The 19351-nt window shown below is 49.5% G+C and overlaps 1 protein-coding gene across 2 annotated transcripts in view; it reads right to left on the bottom strand.

The window, feature by feature from the left end:
* NSF (N-ethylmaleimide sensitive factor) overlaps positions 1 to 19351 on the bottom strand; it is a 147653-nt gene that overhangs the window by 20665 nt on the left and 107637 nt on the right. For both annotated transcript variants that reach the window (XM_015428946.1, XM_015428948.1), the window contains exons 12-17: positions 13865 to 14052; positions 10562 to 10657; positions 8024 to 8180; positions 6649 to 6782; positions 2014 to 2080; positions 1334 to 1413 (exon numbers count right to left, since the gene is read on the bottom strand). In XM_015428946.1, the coding sequence (XP_015284432.1) occupies positions 1334 to 1413; positions 2014 to 2080; positions 6649 to 6782; positions 8024 to 8180; positions 10562 to 10657; positions 13865 to 14052 (722 nt within the window). The remainder of the gene's footprint in view (positions 1 to 1333; positions 1414 to 2013; positions 2081 to 6648; positions 6783 to 8023; positions 8181 to 10561; positions 10658 to 13864; positions 14053 to 19351) is intronic.

Here is a 19351-nt window from a genome sequence, read left to right as displayed (position 1 = left end):
GCAGGTCCTGGAGAGAAGGGAGGCGAGCTTGCAGGGATTCGGCAATGAAGAGGCCTCTCCTCCGCTCCCAGCCTGCTCCCCCCTTCCTCCAGTTTCTGATTGTCCCAATGGTGACGCATCTCTGGAGATGCTGACGCCAGTCGGGACCGCCCTGCCACTGCCCCTGGGCATGGAGCCAGACCCCAAAGAAGCCACGTCGGCTGCAACACGAGCCCCAGCCCCCAACTCACCCACGGAAGAGGAAGACCGCCTGGAGGGGCCATAATGAGTCGTCGGGGCGCTACTGGCCGACGCACAAGGAAACCAGCAGCAGGGGGTTTGGAGAGGAGGGAAGCTGCGCGGGGCCAACAGCCCGGCGCAAGAGCGCACTCTCAGCTCTGAGCAGCCTGGAGGTGAGGGGGGAACAAGGAGAGCGAGGGGCTGGATGCGTGTGTGGAGAAGACGTCTGGGAGGTGGTGGGGAGCGGGAAGGGGGCTCCGCTGCTTCTTTGGAAGACTGCAGTCTGCAGAACCTAGGAGGAGTGCGTTCTCCCCCCCCCCACGGGCGGTGGGTGGGCACACTTGCCGGTAACGCCGTGCCCGTGTACACACCACCACGACTGAGCCAGGCTACAGTGAGCCTACATGCGCTCGGGCGCTGCCTGAGGGGAGGCGCAAGGTGGGCCAGCCGGCAGTCTTTGGGGAAAGGCGGGAAGAGGCAGGGTTTCTGGGCAGCATGTGGGCTTTTGGAGGGAGCTGGGGCTTTGGCGGGGGGGGCGGGTCCTGTTTGGTGCCCCTAAGAGGCCAGGGCTGGCCCGCGCTCTAGGAGAATGCCTAGTTCGCCTAGCGGGTGAGCCAGCCCTGCATTCACTGAAGCCAACAGGCAGTAGGTTCAGGATGGACAAAAGGATATACTACTTTACACAGAGAGAGAGATCAAAATGTGGAATTTGCTGCCAGAAGATGTTGTGATGGCCACAGGAACAAAACAGCTTTCATAGGGGATTGGACAGATTCATGGAGAATAAGTCTATCAATGGCTACTAGCCATGGTGGCTGAGGGGAACCTCCACATTCAGAGGCACTGATCCCTCTGAATCCCAGAGCCAGGAGGCAGCATCAGGGGAAGGCTTCGGCCTCTCTGCGCTGTTGTTGGCCCTCCAGAGGAACCGGTTGGCCACTGTGTGAGACAGGAAGCTGGCCTAGATGCACTATTGGTCTGGCCCAGCAGGGCTCTCCTTGGGTTCTTATGGACATTGGTAGTCAAGTCTGTTGATCCACCCTCCCCCGCCTCCCCCTCTTGCCTTGCGTGAGGCCCACGTCTGAGTTGACTACTCTGCAGGAAAGAAACTTACATGAGGCGGCGGCTTCTTCAGCAGCACCAGCAGAGCTTGCAACACCAAGTTGGAGAATCGGGGCCCAATCGGAACGTAATCTGAAAGGCAAACGGGTGACGAGATGAGTCCACTGCTGCCGATGTGCCGCTTGTGGGTCTGCTCCAGGTTTTGGAAGGCTTGGTCAGGGCAACCAAGGACGGGCTGCTTTGCTCGGGACTCAAGGCCAAGAGAGAGTCCTGAACGGGTGGCCACAGAGGGGTGTCAGGCAGGGGTTCGGCTCAAGCACTGTCTCCAAGGAGGGGGTCTATGGGGAGACCACCCACCATCACACACCAGTTTCTTCCTGTGGATTGGCTACGCTGGGTGGGGACACCAGGCAGACGGGTGGTGCGCCCCGGGACCCTGCATTAACGGCTTCTGGGTCAGTCTGAGCGGCCAGGAGACCTGCTCTTGCGACCTGCAGGTTGCCTTTGCCTCCCTCCCTGGACTCCTGCTCCCCCCCCCCCTCCCAGGCATGGATGCTGCAGCCCCCAGTCTGTGCAGCACTGCCCTTGTATCCCTGCTCCGGCTCCCTACAGCATGGGAAGGCAGACGGCCAAAGCAGGCCCTGGTCCAAAGGGATGTCCCACATGGGCCGTGCTGGGCTGCACACCCGGCCAGGATAGCCCGTTTGCTGTCCCCCCCCCCCCCGTCCTCACCTAAGAGCCTTTCGATGTCGTCCACCACCACGCAGCTGAGCTGAGACTTGTAAGCGTCGTCAAAGATCTGTTTTTTAAAAAAAAACAGCAAAGGTAAATTTCCACCTCTTAGTATAACGGAACGTACGTTTAAAACATGAAAGGATTGCTTTTGTCTTTGCAAACAGGAACACACCAATAAATGCTCGGCTGGCTTCTTTGCAAAACTCGATATATCCTTAAAAAAAAAGGGTTGTGGAAATAGTCTTAGAACACAAGACAAATTGCAGTTGTGGCAACTTGGCAGCAGTTGTGATCGTGAACAGGCACAGTCAAGCCTGAAGAACAGGTGTTTTGGATGTCTTCGCGAAAAATGCAGAGATGAATGAAGGAATATCATGCATTTATATATTGTCAGGAATTGCACTTCACTCCTTCGGAAGGGTTATCAGATGTCTGGAACCCTCAAAAGAAAGATTCACCTCTCCTTCTACTGTACAGGAGCTTATCGAGAAATGTTCTGCAAAGAAACACTTGTCTCCCACTGTGGCTTCAGCCTCAGGAAGCAGGAACAAGGTTTGCGCTTAACAGTGTCTTAGAATCCTAGAACACCAGATGCTCTGGGAGAGCAGCCAACATATGGCATACGGCACTGACTGACAGAGAAGCGAGCGCCGAGAGAAAGGGATCTTTTGGGTTCAGGCCTGCGGGCCTAAATATCAGAGGTTGTTCATTGCCTCTGTGTTTTGGGGAGACAAAGAATGGTGTGCATTCTAGAACAGAGGGAGGTAAAACATTTTGGATACGGAAGTGCTGGGGAATCTTTCCTTTAAGCCACATATTCACACCAAAGAGGAACTCTCTGTGGGGTGCTCCTTCCTATTCCCCTGGTGGGCTAGTCCATGCTGGGTGGGAGCGGAGGCCTCTCTCCTCCCTCGGTACAGGAAGGTACCTTCTCCCAGAGGCCTTCCAGCGGCTTCTCTCCCCCCTAGGTACACGAAGGCACCTTCCCCCACGGTACTAGGTTCCCAAGCTATAGCAAGCTGGAAAGGGGAGGGGGCAGCAGTTGATCCTCACTCCTTTAGACCAGGGTGTGTCAAACATGCAGCCTGAGGGCCGGATCAGGCCCCCGGAGGGCTTCCATCAGGCCCCCAGGGGAACCAGCCATCTCCTGCTTCCAGTTCTCCTGCTGCATCACAGCTTGCTTTGCCAGACTTTCTTAATCACTCAGCCATTTCGTATTTTAACCTGGGTCCTAGACTCAGAACTCTGAGCCTGAGATTTCTGTGGTGAATGCCAATAAATCAAAAGTAGGTTTGCAGCTTACAGAGCTAATGTTTTAAGCATGTTTTGATTTTAAGTAAAAAAAAATAATCCTTGTGTTTGTGTCCTTTTATCTCCGCTACCTGGCCTTACATTTTATGACACACACGGCCGGCCCAACAAGGTCTCATTTATGTCAGATCTGGCCCTCGTAACAAATGAGTTCGACACCCCTGCCGTAGACTGTACCGATAAGGATGCTTGGTCCCCTCAGTAACAAGGGCAAAAGGTCAAGGAGGTGCAAACGGCTGAGAAGGAATACTAGAGAAGATCAGAGCAGGCTGAGGACTGCTAAGTGACCTTCTCACTCACATGGGGACGGCAACAAGAGTCTTCCAGGCCTATTTCCCCAGACGTGTATTCTTTAAGGCTGCAAGACACCCACCAAGCACACCCAATGCAAGTCAAGTTCTGCAATTTACAGAGTGTCGTTTGCCTTGTTGACAACTAAAAATGAGGATTATTTTTTTTACTACATATGAAGGAATTGCAGAGGTACCAATTTCTTCACACGTTTGGAAGGTGGAAGAACTTATTCCTCACAAGATAAAAACCCTGCTACAATTACCAGTGCATTCAGATTAAGTGCCGGCTTTTCTGCACACTCAACTTACTCCTGATTTTCCTGGCAGTGGGGTCTGCCCTCTGCATTTTCACAGTTGTGGGGTCTGTTTATTTTCTTCCACATGTGCTTTATGTTGGCCCTAGACCGCATAGGGCTTTAAAGGTTAGTACCATCATCTTGAACTTGATCTGGTAGTCAACTGGAAGCCAACGCAGTCGGCGAAGCACTGGTTGTATATGCGCCCGCAAGGGCGTCCCAGCCAGGAGGTGCGTGGCTGTGTTTTGCATCAGCTGAAGTTTCTGGGTCCAATTCAAGGGCAGCCCTGCGCAGAGCGAGTTACAGTAATCCAGCCGGGAGGTGACCAGTGAATGGATCACTGTGGCTAGGTCGTGGGAGGAGAGCCGGGGGAGCAGTTGCCGGACCAGACGAAGATGATAAAAAGCTGATCTGGCAACAGTAGTGACCTGGACTTCCATTGACAATGAGGCATCCAGGAAGGATCACTCCTAAGCTCCTCACCACTGGCTCTGGTGTCAAAGAAGGGCCCCATGGCTCAGGTCCTCCATGGTTCAGGCACAGGACCTCCGTCTTCGACGGCTTTAGCTTCAGTTGACCAGGCACAACCTCCAATGCCCTGACCAAAATATCTGGGGCGGAGTCTGGCTGGCTGCTCATCAACAGATAGAACTGGATGTCATCAGTGTACTGGTGACAACCCAGCCCAAACTTCTGGATCAGCTGGGTAGGATGAGGCATACAGATGTTAAATAACATCAAGGAGAGGATTGCCCCCCCAAGGGACACTGCATACCACGGGGTATCGTGGAGATACCCTCTCCCAAAGTGCCACCCTCTGTACCCGACCGTGAGAAAGGAGACTAGCCAATGCGAGGTAGTCCCCTGTATTCCTGCATCGGCCAGGTATGCATATATTGCTCTTTAGGAAGCAGGTATCATAACACTGGGCAGAGGACCCGATTGTGAATCAGTGGGTAGATTCTGTGTAGATCTTCACTACTCTGGATGCCAGTCTGGGAAAAGAAACACTTACTTCCCTTTTGTTGCTGAAGATGGTTTTCAGTGTTTCTGATAACCAGAATATCGCATAAATTTGCATTTGCTCTTGCAAACATTACTACGTAGTTTGTCGAATCAGATGTGGCACGCTGCTGCGGTTTACAGATTTAAAACAGGTTTGCTTACACTACCTTATGTTTTTCTCTGATGCAAAATTGTCATGGCCACAGTCGCCACCCACCCCAGTGAAGAAAGAGAATGGCTGAAAGTGCTGCACAGATGCAGATTTAGGCAAAATGTTAGACACCTGAGTGAGATCTTCTTAACCTGAGCGCAGCACAGAGTGAAGAGTCCTTCTCCACCTGTGCGAAGCAATGCTTTCTCCCTGGAGGTTTTAAAGACAAGACTCAACAGGTACCTGCAGCTGGAGAAGCATCACGCGCCAGATTACCCTGCCAGGGGAAAGCGGGATAGTCTAGATGACTCAGGGCTTCCTCTCCCATCTTAACAATGCAGCCCACTGCGCCTGTTAGTCTGTTCCTCACCACGACTCCCTCTGTGAAACATCTGCTTCCCTTCCTTTCCTCCCAGTGCAATACGTAAGTACCTGGAGCTCCCCTCTCCTCCTGCCTACCTGCTCCTGTTCCGGTTCCCACCTGCATTTCCAGTCCCAACACCTGCCCATCCCTTCGCTCGTAACGTCTTACCCTTTCTTCTGCTACCAGGGTGCTTCTGTAAGGACCAGGCCTTTCAGCCTCGAAAGAACTGCCCACATAACACTGCCACTGAACCAATATGCACAAAGTGATGCTGAAACCTGGCCTGGTTCCACTGACATACAACATAAACATTGTCTGGATGCACTGAGACAGTTTCACATATCTGTTTGCACTGCCAATTTTATGTAGGTATACGTTTTAGATATTTAAATCCTATTTTAGCCAACATGACGGACCTTCCTGATGCTTTAAAAATGCACCGTCTTCTGAATGACTCCGCTACTGAAATATCAGTGAAGGTAGCCATGTTTTTACAATCAGCTATAAAGCTACGACAGGAAAAACTATCAAAGTGAGCAACACTTTGTAACAAATTGTTTTGTTATGCAATATTATGTAGTTTGCAAAATACTTGGTTTTATATGGTTTTATATGTATATTTTTAATAGTAATACTCTTTTAAGGTATTCTTTTTATTCCAATAAAGGCTAACTGACTGACTGACTGACATTGTCAAACATACAAAAATACATGCTGTTATAAAAACAACCATGGGCCCAAACAGTGATCTCAAATTGAGATATAATCATACAATTGTATTAAACAAAAAACATACGTGACCAAGACCATGTGCGTTTCGGCCACTTGGCCTTCCTCAGTGGTCAAACATATTTATTGCACAGTGGCTCCAGTTAATACAATAAATACTAAAATTAGGACCAACTGTAAATTATTTTATAATAAATCTCTGTGAATCAAGGCAGAGATATGGTACAGAGGCTTCATTTTAAATATCTTCTGCCCTGGTCATGTACACGTATCTTGAACGATACTTCAGTTATGTGTCTTTCTTTCCCGGTCCAAGGAAAATACATTTTCAATGTACTTTGGAGCCAAGACTTGCTGTATTTAACCTTTTAGTCCTTAATTCAGTTCTTTTTAGGTAAAGCGCCCCCCCCCCCGCGCCCTAAGGTACCTAACCCCAATGAAACCAGACATAAAATTGGTGCACGAAAGCAGTTTGCAGCTTACCTTCTTTATGGCCTGGCACTTGGCAGTTTCTGAAAAGCCGATCATCTTATCGGGAGAACAGATCTTGATAAAGGGGAAACTGGATTCTTCTGCAATTTTTGCAGCCAGGGCTGTCTTCCCGCTATGTGGGGGACCTGCGTGAAGAAAAACACCAGAAGAGACCCAGCTGAGCAGCGGGAACCAGAAGGTCCGGTTGGCCCAGAGAACCAAAAAACCGGTGAGCAAAGCCACTTGCTGAGGCTCCTTTTCACGTGGCCGAGGCGCACATTCACTTCCACATTCTTGAGGCTAGAATTCTGCATGGCCTCCTGCCAGGTAGCCCTGTCATAACTTTGGAATGTGTAGGGGTAACCCTCCTGTTTTTTGTCTCAGCTCTCCTTGGCTGACGAACTGTTTGCTATCTTATGCTTGACCTTGTAGATGCTCCAGCTGCAGCTTTACCCTGCTGGGAAAGTTAATGGCTTTTTGATTTGCCTGCTTGCTTTGCCCCCGCGCGCAAGATGTATCCATTGGCTCATGCTTACAGGGGGTGTGTGTGTGTTTGATTCTAGTATAAGTCAGAGGCCCTGGTATTAGTGGCCATTCCTGACATAGGCTGTACACGTGTCTCTAGTACTGGATTCACCAATAAACAGTTATCTTCTCATGAAGTCCTGTGTTGCGTAACCTGACTAAGGACCCTGACACCTCCATCAAAACACAATAAAAGCTTAATATATATAGTATATAAAAAGATACATGTATTTATTAATAAAGATTTTGAAAAATATATAAGGGCCCAATCACACCTCATGTAAAAATACCAAAATCTTACACACAAGGGCTAATGGACTTGACCTGACGCGTTTCGGCCTGCATAGGCCTTCTTCAGAGGTCAAACACAGTGAGGAACAAATGGGCTTATATAGTAGTACAGTACAATCATACAGATATAAAATATAAATACAAGAAGGACCAGAAAAAAGTGTTCCAAAATGAAACCACTAAGCACAGAATAAAAGTACAAAGATGCCATCACATGCCGAGTGGTGTTTCACTGGTAATAATTTCTGGCCCAGAAAGCACCTTCCTATGATTGTTTAGCCAAAGTGTCCTCAGTAGAATTGTCCTTAGGCAAAGAGCAGACTCCATCAAAACACAAACCACGGCCGCTTTCCTGTACTTTCTTTACTCATCTGTCCACATGACTGTGGGTTGTCAATACATACACATTATGCCAACTTCTAACTCTGGAATACAAATCCAAACCAAAGCAAGTTTCCTAGCTCTGGTTTGTCCGCTAATTGCAAACTATGTCTGGAAGGTATCAGTGAGCGAAGGGCCACCTCTCTGCCCCAACCAGGCCCCCCAGAAAACATAAAGCGGGACAACCTACCTTCCAAAAGGACGCTGACCAAGGGAGTCCGATCGCTGTTCTTGACCTGTTGCACAAGAAGCTCACCATCGTCTAGGACCCGGGTGACAGGGTCACCCCATTTGATGATGCCGTTCATGATGAAGCTGGCATAATCCTCCTGGTTGGTCCCAAATGCCTGCGGGGTTGAAGAGAGGAGGTGCTAAATGCCAACGAATGGGGAGAAACCCTCTCTGCTGCACTAGACCTAGGGAAGAATTCTTACTCCCCTGACCGGCTACTGGTCTGAGATTTAGGAGGGCCTGACGGTTCTTTAGAGGGGACCACAAGCAGCTTTAATGCTGCCATGGTCTATGGAAAGAGGTGTTGGTAGTTCTCAGGGATCTTATGGACTGTTTATGAATTTCTATTTATCTTATTTATTATTTAAATATTTGATGTATTGCCCACCCTTCCTTGCATAATAGGGCCCAGGGCAAGTTAACACCAAGGCAACACCAAACTAAACAGTACACTTCATCCTCCTTTTGACTGAAGGAACCCCCTCTCTTTGTCTGTCCCATAGAGAGTGATCTCTCTCTCTCTCTCTCTCTCTCTCTCTCTCTCTCTCTCACACACACACACACATAAGAGTCCTTCCTAGCTGCCTTAGAGAAGAAGAGATTGGATTTATATCCCGCCCTTCACTACCCAAAGAAGTCTCAGAGCGGTTTACAAACTCCTTCTCCTTCCCCTCCCCACAACAGACACCCTGTGAGGTAGGCGGGGCTGAGAGAGCTCTTGACAAAAACTGCTCTTTTCCAAGGACAGCTCTTATCAGAACTACGGCTTGCCCAAGGTCATCCAGCCAGGTGCAAGTGGAGGAGTGGGGAATCAAACCCGGTTCTCCCAGATTACAGTCCGCGCACTTAACCATGACACCAAACTGGCCAGCTAGGTCTCCCCTGTGGAAGAAGCTGCATTGCCCAAATCCCCCTGCCCGTAGGAAGGGAGGTGGCAGGAGGAGGAGCTGGGGTCTTGTGTCTTCCATCTCCACCTTGCCAGAATTGGCAATCTCCTCCTGCGTGGTTTGCCTAAGAGGGGGGGGGGGGGGGGGAAGCTGAGGGTCTTGATCCATGTGCCTTGCTCACGAGTAGACCTGGCGACCCACTGATGGCATCACATGCAGCTCCCGCTGCAACTTAGTGCACTGAGTAGTGGTTCGGATGGCTCTCATCAGAAGCCACATTGCTCATGGAGCGGGAGGGCACTCAAGCAGCCTCCTGGAGGAGGACATCGGGAGGTAAGAACAGAAGAGGAGACTGGATTGATACCCCGCCCTTCGCTACCCAAAGGGGTCTCAGAGCGGCTTACAAACTCCTTTCCCTTCCCCTCCCCACAACAGACACCCTGTGAGGTAGGCGGGGCTGAGAGAGCTCTTGACAGAAACGGCTCTTTTCCAAGGACAGCTCTTATCAGAACTACGGCTTGCCCAAAATCATCCAGCAGGTGCAAGTGGAGGAGTGGGGAATCAAACTCGGTTCTCCCAGATTAGAGTCCAAACACTTAACCACTGCACCAAACGGGCTCTCACATTCCAGGTTTGCATACGCTACCGGAATGCTCCGATTAAGGCAATCATGTCCGACTCTAGGGTTGCGGTGCTCATCTCCGTTTCAAAGCCGAAGAGCCAGCGCTGTCCGAAGACGTTTCCGTGGTCATGTGGCCGGCATGACTAAACACCAAGGCGCACGGAAAGCTGTTACCTTCCCACCGAAGTGGTACCTATTTATCTACTTGCAATTTCTTGCTTTCGAACTGCTAGGTTGGCAGGAGCTGGAACTAGAGACGGGAGCTCACTCCGTCATGCGGCAACTGGGGTCGCGAACTGCTGAACTACCGCCCTTCCACAGCCTGCAGTTCAGCGTCTTAACCACTTGAGCTACCACAGCTCCATTCATTGAATGAAGAGACTCCTAAAATGGCCACCACTCTTGAAGACTGCCTCTATCTATTACACTGTTGTTCTTCTTCAAAGACGGTTAGAATACGGGGAAGAACAGTGAAAGAATTATAGGAAGTAAATAGAAGTTGTTATAATAGAAGGTCTATAAGGCTGAATAAGGAATTTAGAGTTTTAAAGTTTAGAGAAAGGCAAAGCCCGAGCTAAGCTGCTCTCCCTGTTGAGGCAGGAAAGAACGGAAGAGGACGACTTTCGCAGGCAAGAGACAAGAAGCTGAAAAACTGTTCCTGCGTCCCTGATTGGATGGTGGGAATCACCCAGCAAGATGTCCTCCGCCTCGGAGAATTTGTGTTTCCTTCCTTCCTTTCTTTAAAAAGCTTTATTCAAACTGGCTGTTGTGATTTATTTTGTATTTTTATAACATTTGCATTTAGTAACTTCGTAATGTATTTTGTAAGTTCCTTTGGTTCCCTTTGGAAAGAAAAGTTGCCCAGAAATGCCCAAATAAAATAAAAACAGAGAATAGTGGTTAGTACATTCCAGCCTGCCTCGGGGCGGGGATCGCCCTAAATGCCCGTGCCAAAGTTCGGGAGGAAGAAGAAACTGGCCACACGTACCGGTTTGATGTCATTCTCCAGGGAGGCAAGGAAGTCATCCCTGGTCACCTGCAGGGACTCTGCCTTCTCCATGTCGACTTCCACTTTGGTGCTGGCCTGATCGGAAAACAGGAGACACCAGGTTACAAGCCAGCTCGTTACAAGCACGTGTTTTGTAAATGGAAGTCGTCGCCCTCAAGCAGGGGCACTGCTTGGAAACCCTCCTTGAATCTCAAGAACTTTGGCTTGCAAAGGAGAAAAAATGTTTCTAGACCTGGAGGGTAAAGAACCCACTGGAGATCGAACTACACTGTGCATTCCCCACCCTCTCGCCTTCCCTCTCTGCATCCCACCAGCTAGGTCTGCTGAATCCCCTCTAACTGCAAGGACATGACCAGACAGCCTTTGACTCTGTGGCTCCCTCACACAGCTGTCTACAGCCCTATGTGGCCTTCTGTCAGGCATACGGGCCAGCACGGCATGATGTACATTTCTACAGCGTGCACCCCCTCCCGCCCCACCTCTCCATCTCCCTGCTCTGGAGGCTGAATCACCACAGTATTCTATGCAAGGCAAGCAGCTGTATTCTGGCAAACGTGCAGGAGAGTAACCGGCTTGTTTGTGTGCATCCTCCCATCAAGGCACATCTCCTCACCGGCTGCCTAAAGTTGCCCTTTCACCTTAACCGCCGGGAGCCTCAGCATCCTCATCCTCCTCTCCCCCCAAATTGGTTCTCGCAGCATTCACACCAGCCCCTGCATACCCCAGTTTGCTCCTTCTCCTGCTACAGACTAACAACAACAAAAAAAAAAGTATCATCATTTCAACACTCTCCAATATCAAAAAGTGATTTTGCAGGTTCCAGCTAATCTCTAACCTTCTCACCCTGACATTTCACAGCCTGCATCGCTCACTTCCTGCTAAAGGCACGGTGACCTTTTCAAGTTAAAACATGGACAAGGGGGAAAGGAAGGAGAAAGACACACCCCCCACCCGCGCCTCGTACCAAACTCCTGCCTTCAGGAGCGCAGGGAACAAAACACACCGCGGATGCTGATCCCTCTCTGGGTGAGGAGGAAAAGCCACAAAGGCCTCCGTGCACATCTGCAGGCCCTGTGCCTTGCTTTTAAGAACTCAGCGACACCCCCTCATGCAGAATTTCAAAAAGCAAGTTTCTAGCTGTCAAACACCAAGCATGCGAGGGTGTCAGGTGAAACACTGAAAAGATCAGGGCATCCAACAGTTAGCAAAGGGGAGGGGGTGTATGTGTGTGTGTGTGGGGGGGATCAAGTTCCTCGCACACTACCTACCATCCCTTCGTTTATTACCATTATTCCCACACTCCCTTTGTACCTAAGACCTTTGTATCTAAGATCTTTTCCATCTTTCCCTTTTAAGTTCTTTGAAAAATCTGAGTTATGCACGAAACGGTCACAGACACTGGGCCCAGCACAGAAGACCCACGTCTGAATCGTGCAAATGAGCGTAGTTCATAGGTAGGGCTTGGCCTGAACCCTAACTTAGCAACGGGGGGGGGGCTTCAGAGTGACCCAACAGTCCTCTACCAAAAGGCCAACCAATGAGTCTCAGCCCCAGGGGTCATTTCCTGCGGGAGCGCACAGGAGCGGAGCTCCGGCAGTAAAGAGCCCAGGGGGCGGGCACATGCAACAAGCCCCACTCCTTGCTCCCAGCAGCCCTCAGTCGGGCCACGAGGAGCAAGAAGCAGCCAGATAAGTTGCAGAGGCCCCCCCCCCAGCCCGCCTTCAGGTACAAGCTCTCCCTCCTCTGTGAGGGCAGATCTGCGCATCCCCGTCCCCCCCACAGCTAACAATCCAAAACAGTCCAGTGGCACCTTTAAGACCAAGTTTTATTCAGGTACAAGCTCTCCCTCCTCTGCGGTAGACAGATCTGCACGTTCCCCCCGCCCAATAGCTAGCAATCCAAAACAGTCCAGTGGAGCCTGAGCGGTGGGTGTTGCCTTCTGACACACTTCCGGTGATGTCAGGGGGTGTGGCATATGCAAATCAGTTATGCTAATGAGCTACGCTAATGAGCTCCTGCACCTCTTTTTCTACGAAATGACACCTGCTCAGCCCGACTCCCCAAACTGATTTAATTATTTAGGACAGCCGTCCTCCCTCCACAGCTTGTGGAGAGCCGCAATGGCAACTGGCGGAGCCGGAAAGTGCCTTCAACCCCCGTAGGGTTTCCAAAGTAAGAGATGTTCAGAGGTGGCTTGCCATTGCCTACCTCTACGTAGCAATCCTGGTCTTCCCTGGAGGTCTCCCATCCAACTGTGGACCAGGGCCGACTCTGCTTAGCTTCCGAGAGCTTGCATATCTCCCCCCCCCCATTTTATCCTGACAACAGCCCTATGAGGTAGGTGAGGGAGAGAGAGGAAGAGATTGGTCTATGGCTGCCCAGTGAGATACATGGCTTTGGGGGGATTTGAACGCATATCCTCCCAAGAAGAGAAGAGGAGGAGATTGGATTTATACCTCTGCCCTTCACTCCCTGAAGGAGTCTCAGACCGGCTTACAATATCCTTTCTCTTCCCCTCCCCACAACAGACGCCCTCTGAGGTAGGTGAGGCTGAGAGAGCTCTTCCGTGGACTGCTCAAGAGAGCACCGCTCTGAGATAACTTGTGACTGACCCAAGGTCACACCAGCAGCTGCATGTGGAGGAATGGGGAAACAAACCTGGTTCTCCCAGATTAGAGTCCGCACTCCTAACCACTACACCAAACTGGCTCTCACACAACCACATCTGCTTCTTCTAAATGACCCTTTCGAGATTGCAGCCTGGCCAGCTATTATTACCAGGGACTGGAACAACAGAGGACATGGGGTGGATTAGACTTGTGAAGTACCTGCTAGAGTCTGTTCGGGTAGGGAACCGAACCAGGGTTCCCTCTAGGCTGAGTTGTTGTGAGCTAGCTCATAGTTTGTTAGCCTCCGGCTCACACATTTTAGTCTTAGCTCAGGAAGGATGGGGCTCCAGAGCAAACTCTTTTATGCAGTAGCCCAATCGCTCGCTCACAACTTTAATGCCAGCAGCTCACAAAGCAGAATTTTTGCTCACAAGACTCCACACCTTAGAGGGAACATTGAACAGAACCCACTAAGAGCAACAGGGATGCTGTGACAGTAAATCTCGCAGCCTCGCTGAAGTTTTACCAGAATCCACTCTGTCAGTTAAAGAGAACCTGCTCCTACCACCTTCATAGCGTCTACAAAACTGAAAGGAGGAAACGAGGTGTGAGAGAATTAGCAGCCTTGGTTTAACAGGGAGCACTGCCTCAAGAGGTGCGGGGGAATCCAAACCTTGATGTGCCGGTTCATAGCGGTGGACTGCGCTGCACGGACCAGGCCTTCCAGCTCGGCGCCACTGAAGTTCTTGGTCTCCACGGCCAGCTCCGCAATATCCACATCACCAGCCAGCAGCTGGTGGGTGCGCATCCTTGACGTGTGGATGTTCAGAATCTGCAATCGGCCCTTTTCATCTGGCAAACCTAAAAGGGAACGCCACTCTTTGGTTGGCTCTCTCTCCCACGATCATGGCACCTTTTTGTGCTCCTGCACTCTCCAATCCCCCAATAACATAATAATAACAATAGTCCACCACCAGATTAGTAAAGGATTAAGCAAACAGTGCACACATTATGCAAATTAAGCATATATTTGGGAACCGCACATACATCAATATTCACACCTTCCCAGAACCATGGCATGCAAAATCACTTTCAGTGCAATCTCCTCCAGGTCTACCCCCCCTCCCAATTCTGTGTATGTTTTTCTCCCTCTTGTGGTCAATTCAGTATTACATACGTGTCTGGCATATCTCCCTGCAGATTTAAAAACAGGGTAGCACTTACCCATAACTGTTGTTCATCGAGTATCTTCTGTGCAGGCACACATGGGGACCATGCACGAGCAGGTCTGCCTATTGGTAGGTTTTTATAGCTAAGAGCTTCCAGGGGGCACTGTGTGCCTGAGCACAGCTTGTTCCCACCCAGGGACCATGTGCTCCCACAGCGTAGTGCTCGTACCCTCAGTACCTCTTACACTGCCAAAGGAAGCATGCAGGGGGGGCGTGAGGGAAGGTATGTGTGCCTGCACAGAAGATATTCGATGAACAACAGTTACGGGTGAGTGCAACTCCCGTTTTCATCCTCGATCTTCTGTGCGGGCACATATGGGGATTCCAGCAAGCTAGAGGCAGGCAGATGGGCATGCCCACCTATTTGAACATGGATTGCAGGACCGCCTTCCCAAGCTGTGTTTCTTGTCTTACCTGCATGTCCAGAGCATAGTGAGGAACCGCATAGAAATACTGATTTCTAAAAGCTCCTGCCTTCCCCTGGGATGTCTTGCTGATAACCTGCTGTGTGGTATTTCCTGTCGCCAGCCAAGTGGCACTGAACATTTGGCCGGAGAAACTTTATAGCTCTGCCATAAACCCACATTCTTCACACTTCCATGCTGGAAGCTAGGCCTTACATGAGTGTAGGCACGTAGCCCATGAGGTACCTGGGAAGTAGGTCAATTGCTTGCAGGCGTGGCCTCCAAACGCATAACCAACCCTATGTTGCAGCTATGGCAACCAACGATTTGGACACACCCATGTCCACTCGCAGTTGGCTGCCTGGCCACAGCTGATTGTGACTGGAATGGGCCTATAACTGGTCATTCCCAGTGGGAGAGAGCTCTGTTCTCTCTCTCTGCTCTTGTGTTCTTGTTCCTGTTCGGGCGCTCTCTGCTCCCTGCTTGTTGGTTTATTGCATCTGGACATGTGGTCGCTGGGAGAACAAAGACCTGCTTGGTAACTGGAGCACAGGGTGTGCAAAAATGGGCTTTCCCTTCAAGATCCCCTGGAACCCTGGACTGTAGATGTTCCTGACATGGTAAATATGAAGCATTAATGTTCAGTTAAGGCAAACTGCCTTAGGCTTGTTATTTTTAAATCCTTATGGTCTACTTGCAATGCTCTGTGCTGAATAAAAAACTTATTCTTGTTTCTAACTTGTCTTTGATGTTGTAGCTGGGATTCCAAGTCTATTTCCTGTGCCTAAACGCTGACCACACAGCGCTACCACTGTGATAGTAATTGTAAAGTCCCAGAGGCTAGCTAAGAGTCTGAACCTTGCTCTTAGGCTGGGAGGGGACTCTAGTTAAATGAGGTTCTGGTGGCTTATTGTTCTGAAATCCAGAGAGGGTAGCCTACCGCTCTGGGTTGTTGTTTAATGTATTGTAAAAGTATAGGATTCCCTCTCATTCCTGGACGGGCTTGAGGGGCAGAATCTTATACAAGAACAAAGGTGTTCTCAGAAGGACTCCACTCCAGAACGCAGCAGAAGAGACCACAGACCTAGTAGAATGTGCGTGCACATCTAGGGGACGCTGTACCCTAGCCAACTCGTAACACGGTTTAATGGTGGACACGAGCCATATAGAGAGCATTTGGGACAACGCCTTCCTACCTTTGTTTGATCCTGAAAAGCATAACAATAAAGCCTTTTCCCTGCAGAATTCAAATGTCCATTTCAAATAAAAGAACAATGCCCTCCTAACATCTAATGAATGCAACCTCCTTTCACTCTCTAAACTGGGTGTGTGGAAAAATATAGGCAAAATAATCTCCTGTGATAGGTGAAATTGGGCAGGAAACTAAGGCTAGGTCGCAATACGACTCTTTCTGGAAACACCTTTAAGAATGGGTGCTCCACCCACAAAGCAGCTATCTTGCTCACTTGTCAGGCTGATGTAGACAAAAGTGTCAACGGTCAACAGGCCATAGGCTCAAAGGGTTTGTCTATCAATTGCGTCAGTACTAGAGGAAGGGACCACTCATGGAGTCTTTAGTGGAGCAGACGCTAGATAGCCCCTTGAGGAATCTCTTTGTTGACATGGGAGGAAAGCTTTAGTCTTCGCTTTCTTGGCAGGCGGCTCGGATGAGGCGTGTTGTGATGGAGGTGAGAGTGAGCAGATCCTCTGAGATGTGGAACTGGGGGGCGGAGCCAACTGCGTCAAATCTGATGAGGTGGTTGTCAGCGGCCTATCAGCAGTTTTAGAAGATTGGGGGGGGGGCAGATGCTCTAGGTGACTTCTCCCAGAGCGCCACCTTAAGCTTCGAAGCCCTTTCTCCTCGGGCTTTGGGGGTAAATCTTTGACAAGCATTGCAGGTGGACACGTGTTCCTCCCTCAAACAAAACAGGCATAAACCGTGCCATCTTGGCAGACTATTGAGTGCACTTTTTGAACAAAGCCTTCTGAGCCATTCCGGAACCCAGAAGGTACCAGGAAGGAGGAACACAACACCAATTCCTCACTGGAAATGCTGAAGATAGGAGACTCCCAAAGGACTAACCGACTCCTTCAGCAGCAAAAGAGGAACTGAGAGTAGGGGCACTATCCTGCGGGAGCACATGGTCTCTGGGTGGGAAGAAGCTCTGCTCTGGCGCACAGCACTTCCGGAGGCTCTTAGCTATAAAAACCTACAGAGAGGCAGGCCTGCTCATGCACAGTCCCCATGTGGGACTCCACAGAAGATCGATGATAAACTGCAGGTTTTTATGGAGGAATTAATGGATGTAATATTGAACCAACAACTAGAGTGATCAAAACACATGCAGAACAGTCCCCCCCTCCTGGAGGATCAGGAACTTACAAACTAGGAGAATGCAGAAGTTTGTGAAAGACCCTGTGAAAGCAGAGGAATATCCAGACACTTGATGATTACGGGTCGGTATTGTATGAATGCTCCCCCCCTCCAACCCTAACCATTTCAGTTTGGATGCTAAATCCTCTTATGTGGAAGTAACGTTTATGCCAGAATAAATTGATGTAATACCAAATCGACCACCAGAGTAAGCAAAACACTCTGTGTGGAAGTAACCTTGGTCTGCTGAGCAAAAAAAAAAGGAAGAGTCCCTGTGACACCTTAAAGATTAACAGATTTACTATAGCAGAAGCATTTGTGGATCAAGCCCAATAAACTCGTTAATCTTTACTGTGTGCAATTCTGGTCACCACACCTTAAAAAGGATATTATAGCTTTGGAAAAAGTGCAGAAAAGGGCAACTCGAATGATAAATGGGTTGCAACACTTTCCCTATGAAGAAAGGTTAAAGCGTTTAGGGCTCTTTAGCTTGGAGAAACAACGACTGAGGGGTGACATGATTGAGGTTTACAGGATTATGCATGGGAAAGAGCAGGTAGAGAAAGAGGTACTTTTCTCCCTTTCTCACAATACAAGAACTCATGGGCACTCCATGAAATTGCTGAGCGGTCGGGTTAGAACGGATAAGAGGAAGTACTTCTTCACCCAAAGAGTGATTAACACATGGAATTCACTGCCACAGGAGGTGGTGGCGGCTACAAGCATGGACAGCTTCAAGAGGGAATTAGATAAGCATATGGAGCAGAGGTCCATCAGTGGCTATTAGCCACAAGGTATAGATAGGGGCTCTGGGGCAAGTGATGCTCTGTCTTCTTGGTGCTTGGGGCGGGGGTCAACAGTGGGAGGGCTTCTAATGTCCTGGCCCCACTGGTGGACCTCCTGATGGCACCTGGTATTTCTAGCCACTGTGTGATACAGAGTGTTGGACTGGATGGGCCTTTGGCCTGATCCAACATCGGCATCTCTTATGTTCTTATGTTCTTAAGGTGCCAAAGAGGCTCTTCCTTAATTTTGCAAGAGGGAATCAAAGTTCTTGAGTGTTTTGCTCCCTCTGCTGGTCGATTCAAAGTTCTCATACTTCCTCCAACAGCCTGAAAGGCCACCTGCCTCGAGGATTTGATAATATGCAACTTTACTTTACTCTAGTTCCAGCTCCTGCCAACCTAGCAGTTCGAAAGCAAGACATTGCAAGTAGATCAATAGGGACCACTTTGGTGGGAAGGGAACAGCGTTCCGTGCACCTTGGTGTTTAGTCATGCCGGCTACATGACCTCGGAAACGTCTTCGGACAGCGCTGGCTCTTCGGCTTTGAAACGGAGATGAGCACTGCAACCCTAGAGTCAGATTCGACTGGCTTTTGAGCAAGGGTACCTTTACCTTTAAACTTTACTTTAACTGGAACACAGCCCTAGTGAACTCTCTTCATATACCTGGTGAACAGTCTCTTCATCCAAATGCTGAAGAGTGCTTCATTTAATAATGAGGGGTGACCTTCATGAGTGGATCAAAAATTCTGTGGGGATTGGGATACCCACGGCTAGGATATATGTTTCGGCAAATCTGGGGTCATGCCCAGAAGTGCAAAAAACCCCTCATGTTAGGGGGTTAACACCCCCCAGGTGATTTGCAAAACTTATGCACATTTAGACATTACCACAAAAAAAACATTGTGTGCAGTTGTAAGGATTGGCTGTGGAGAAGTGCACAATGGGAGAGTAAACAGAAAGGCACACAGGAGGGCTGGAGAAGGAACTAGAGTGAGGAGGGAGGACATAGGAGGTATTTCCTCTCTCCCGTAAGTCCCTCACTTGTCCCATCCAATTTCCATGACTGCTTTACAGAGTGGATCAAAACATCCTCAAAACAGGGGCATCCCAGGGTAGGGGAGATGTGCCTGCAAGCCTACAAGTGTGAAAATACTGAAAAATTCTGCTTCAGTCAGTCATCTGCTTCAGTCAGTCAAGTTTCTACCTCGCTGGATCGGGGGAATTTTGTAGACATAGTATATATTGATTTCAGTAAGGCTTTTGATAAGGTTCCACATAATATTCTTGTTGACAAGTTGGTAAAATGTGGTTTGGATCCTATGATTGTTAGGTGGATCTGTAACTGGTTGACAAATCACATCCAAA

This window comes from Gekko japonicus, unplaced genomic scaffold, assembly GCF_001447785.1.
Source record: "Gekko japonicus isolate JY-2015 unplaced genomic scaffold, Gekko_japonicus_V1.1 scaffold776, whole genome shotgun sequence".
NCBI lineage: Eukaryota > Metazoa > Chordata > Lepidosauria > Squamata > Gekkonidae > Gekko > Gekko japonicus.
This window is presented reverse-complemented; position numbering and strand designations above follow the sequence as displayed.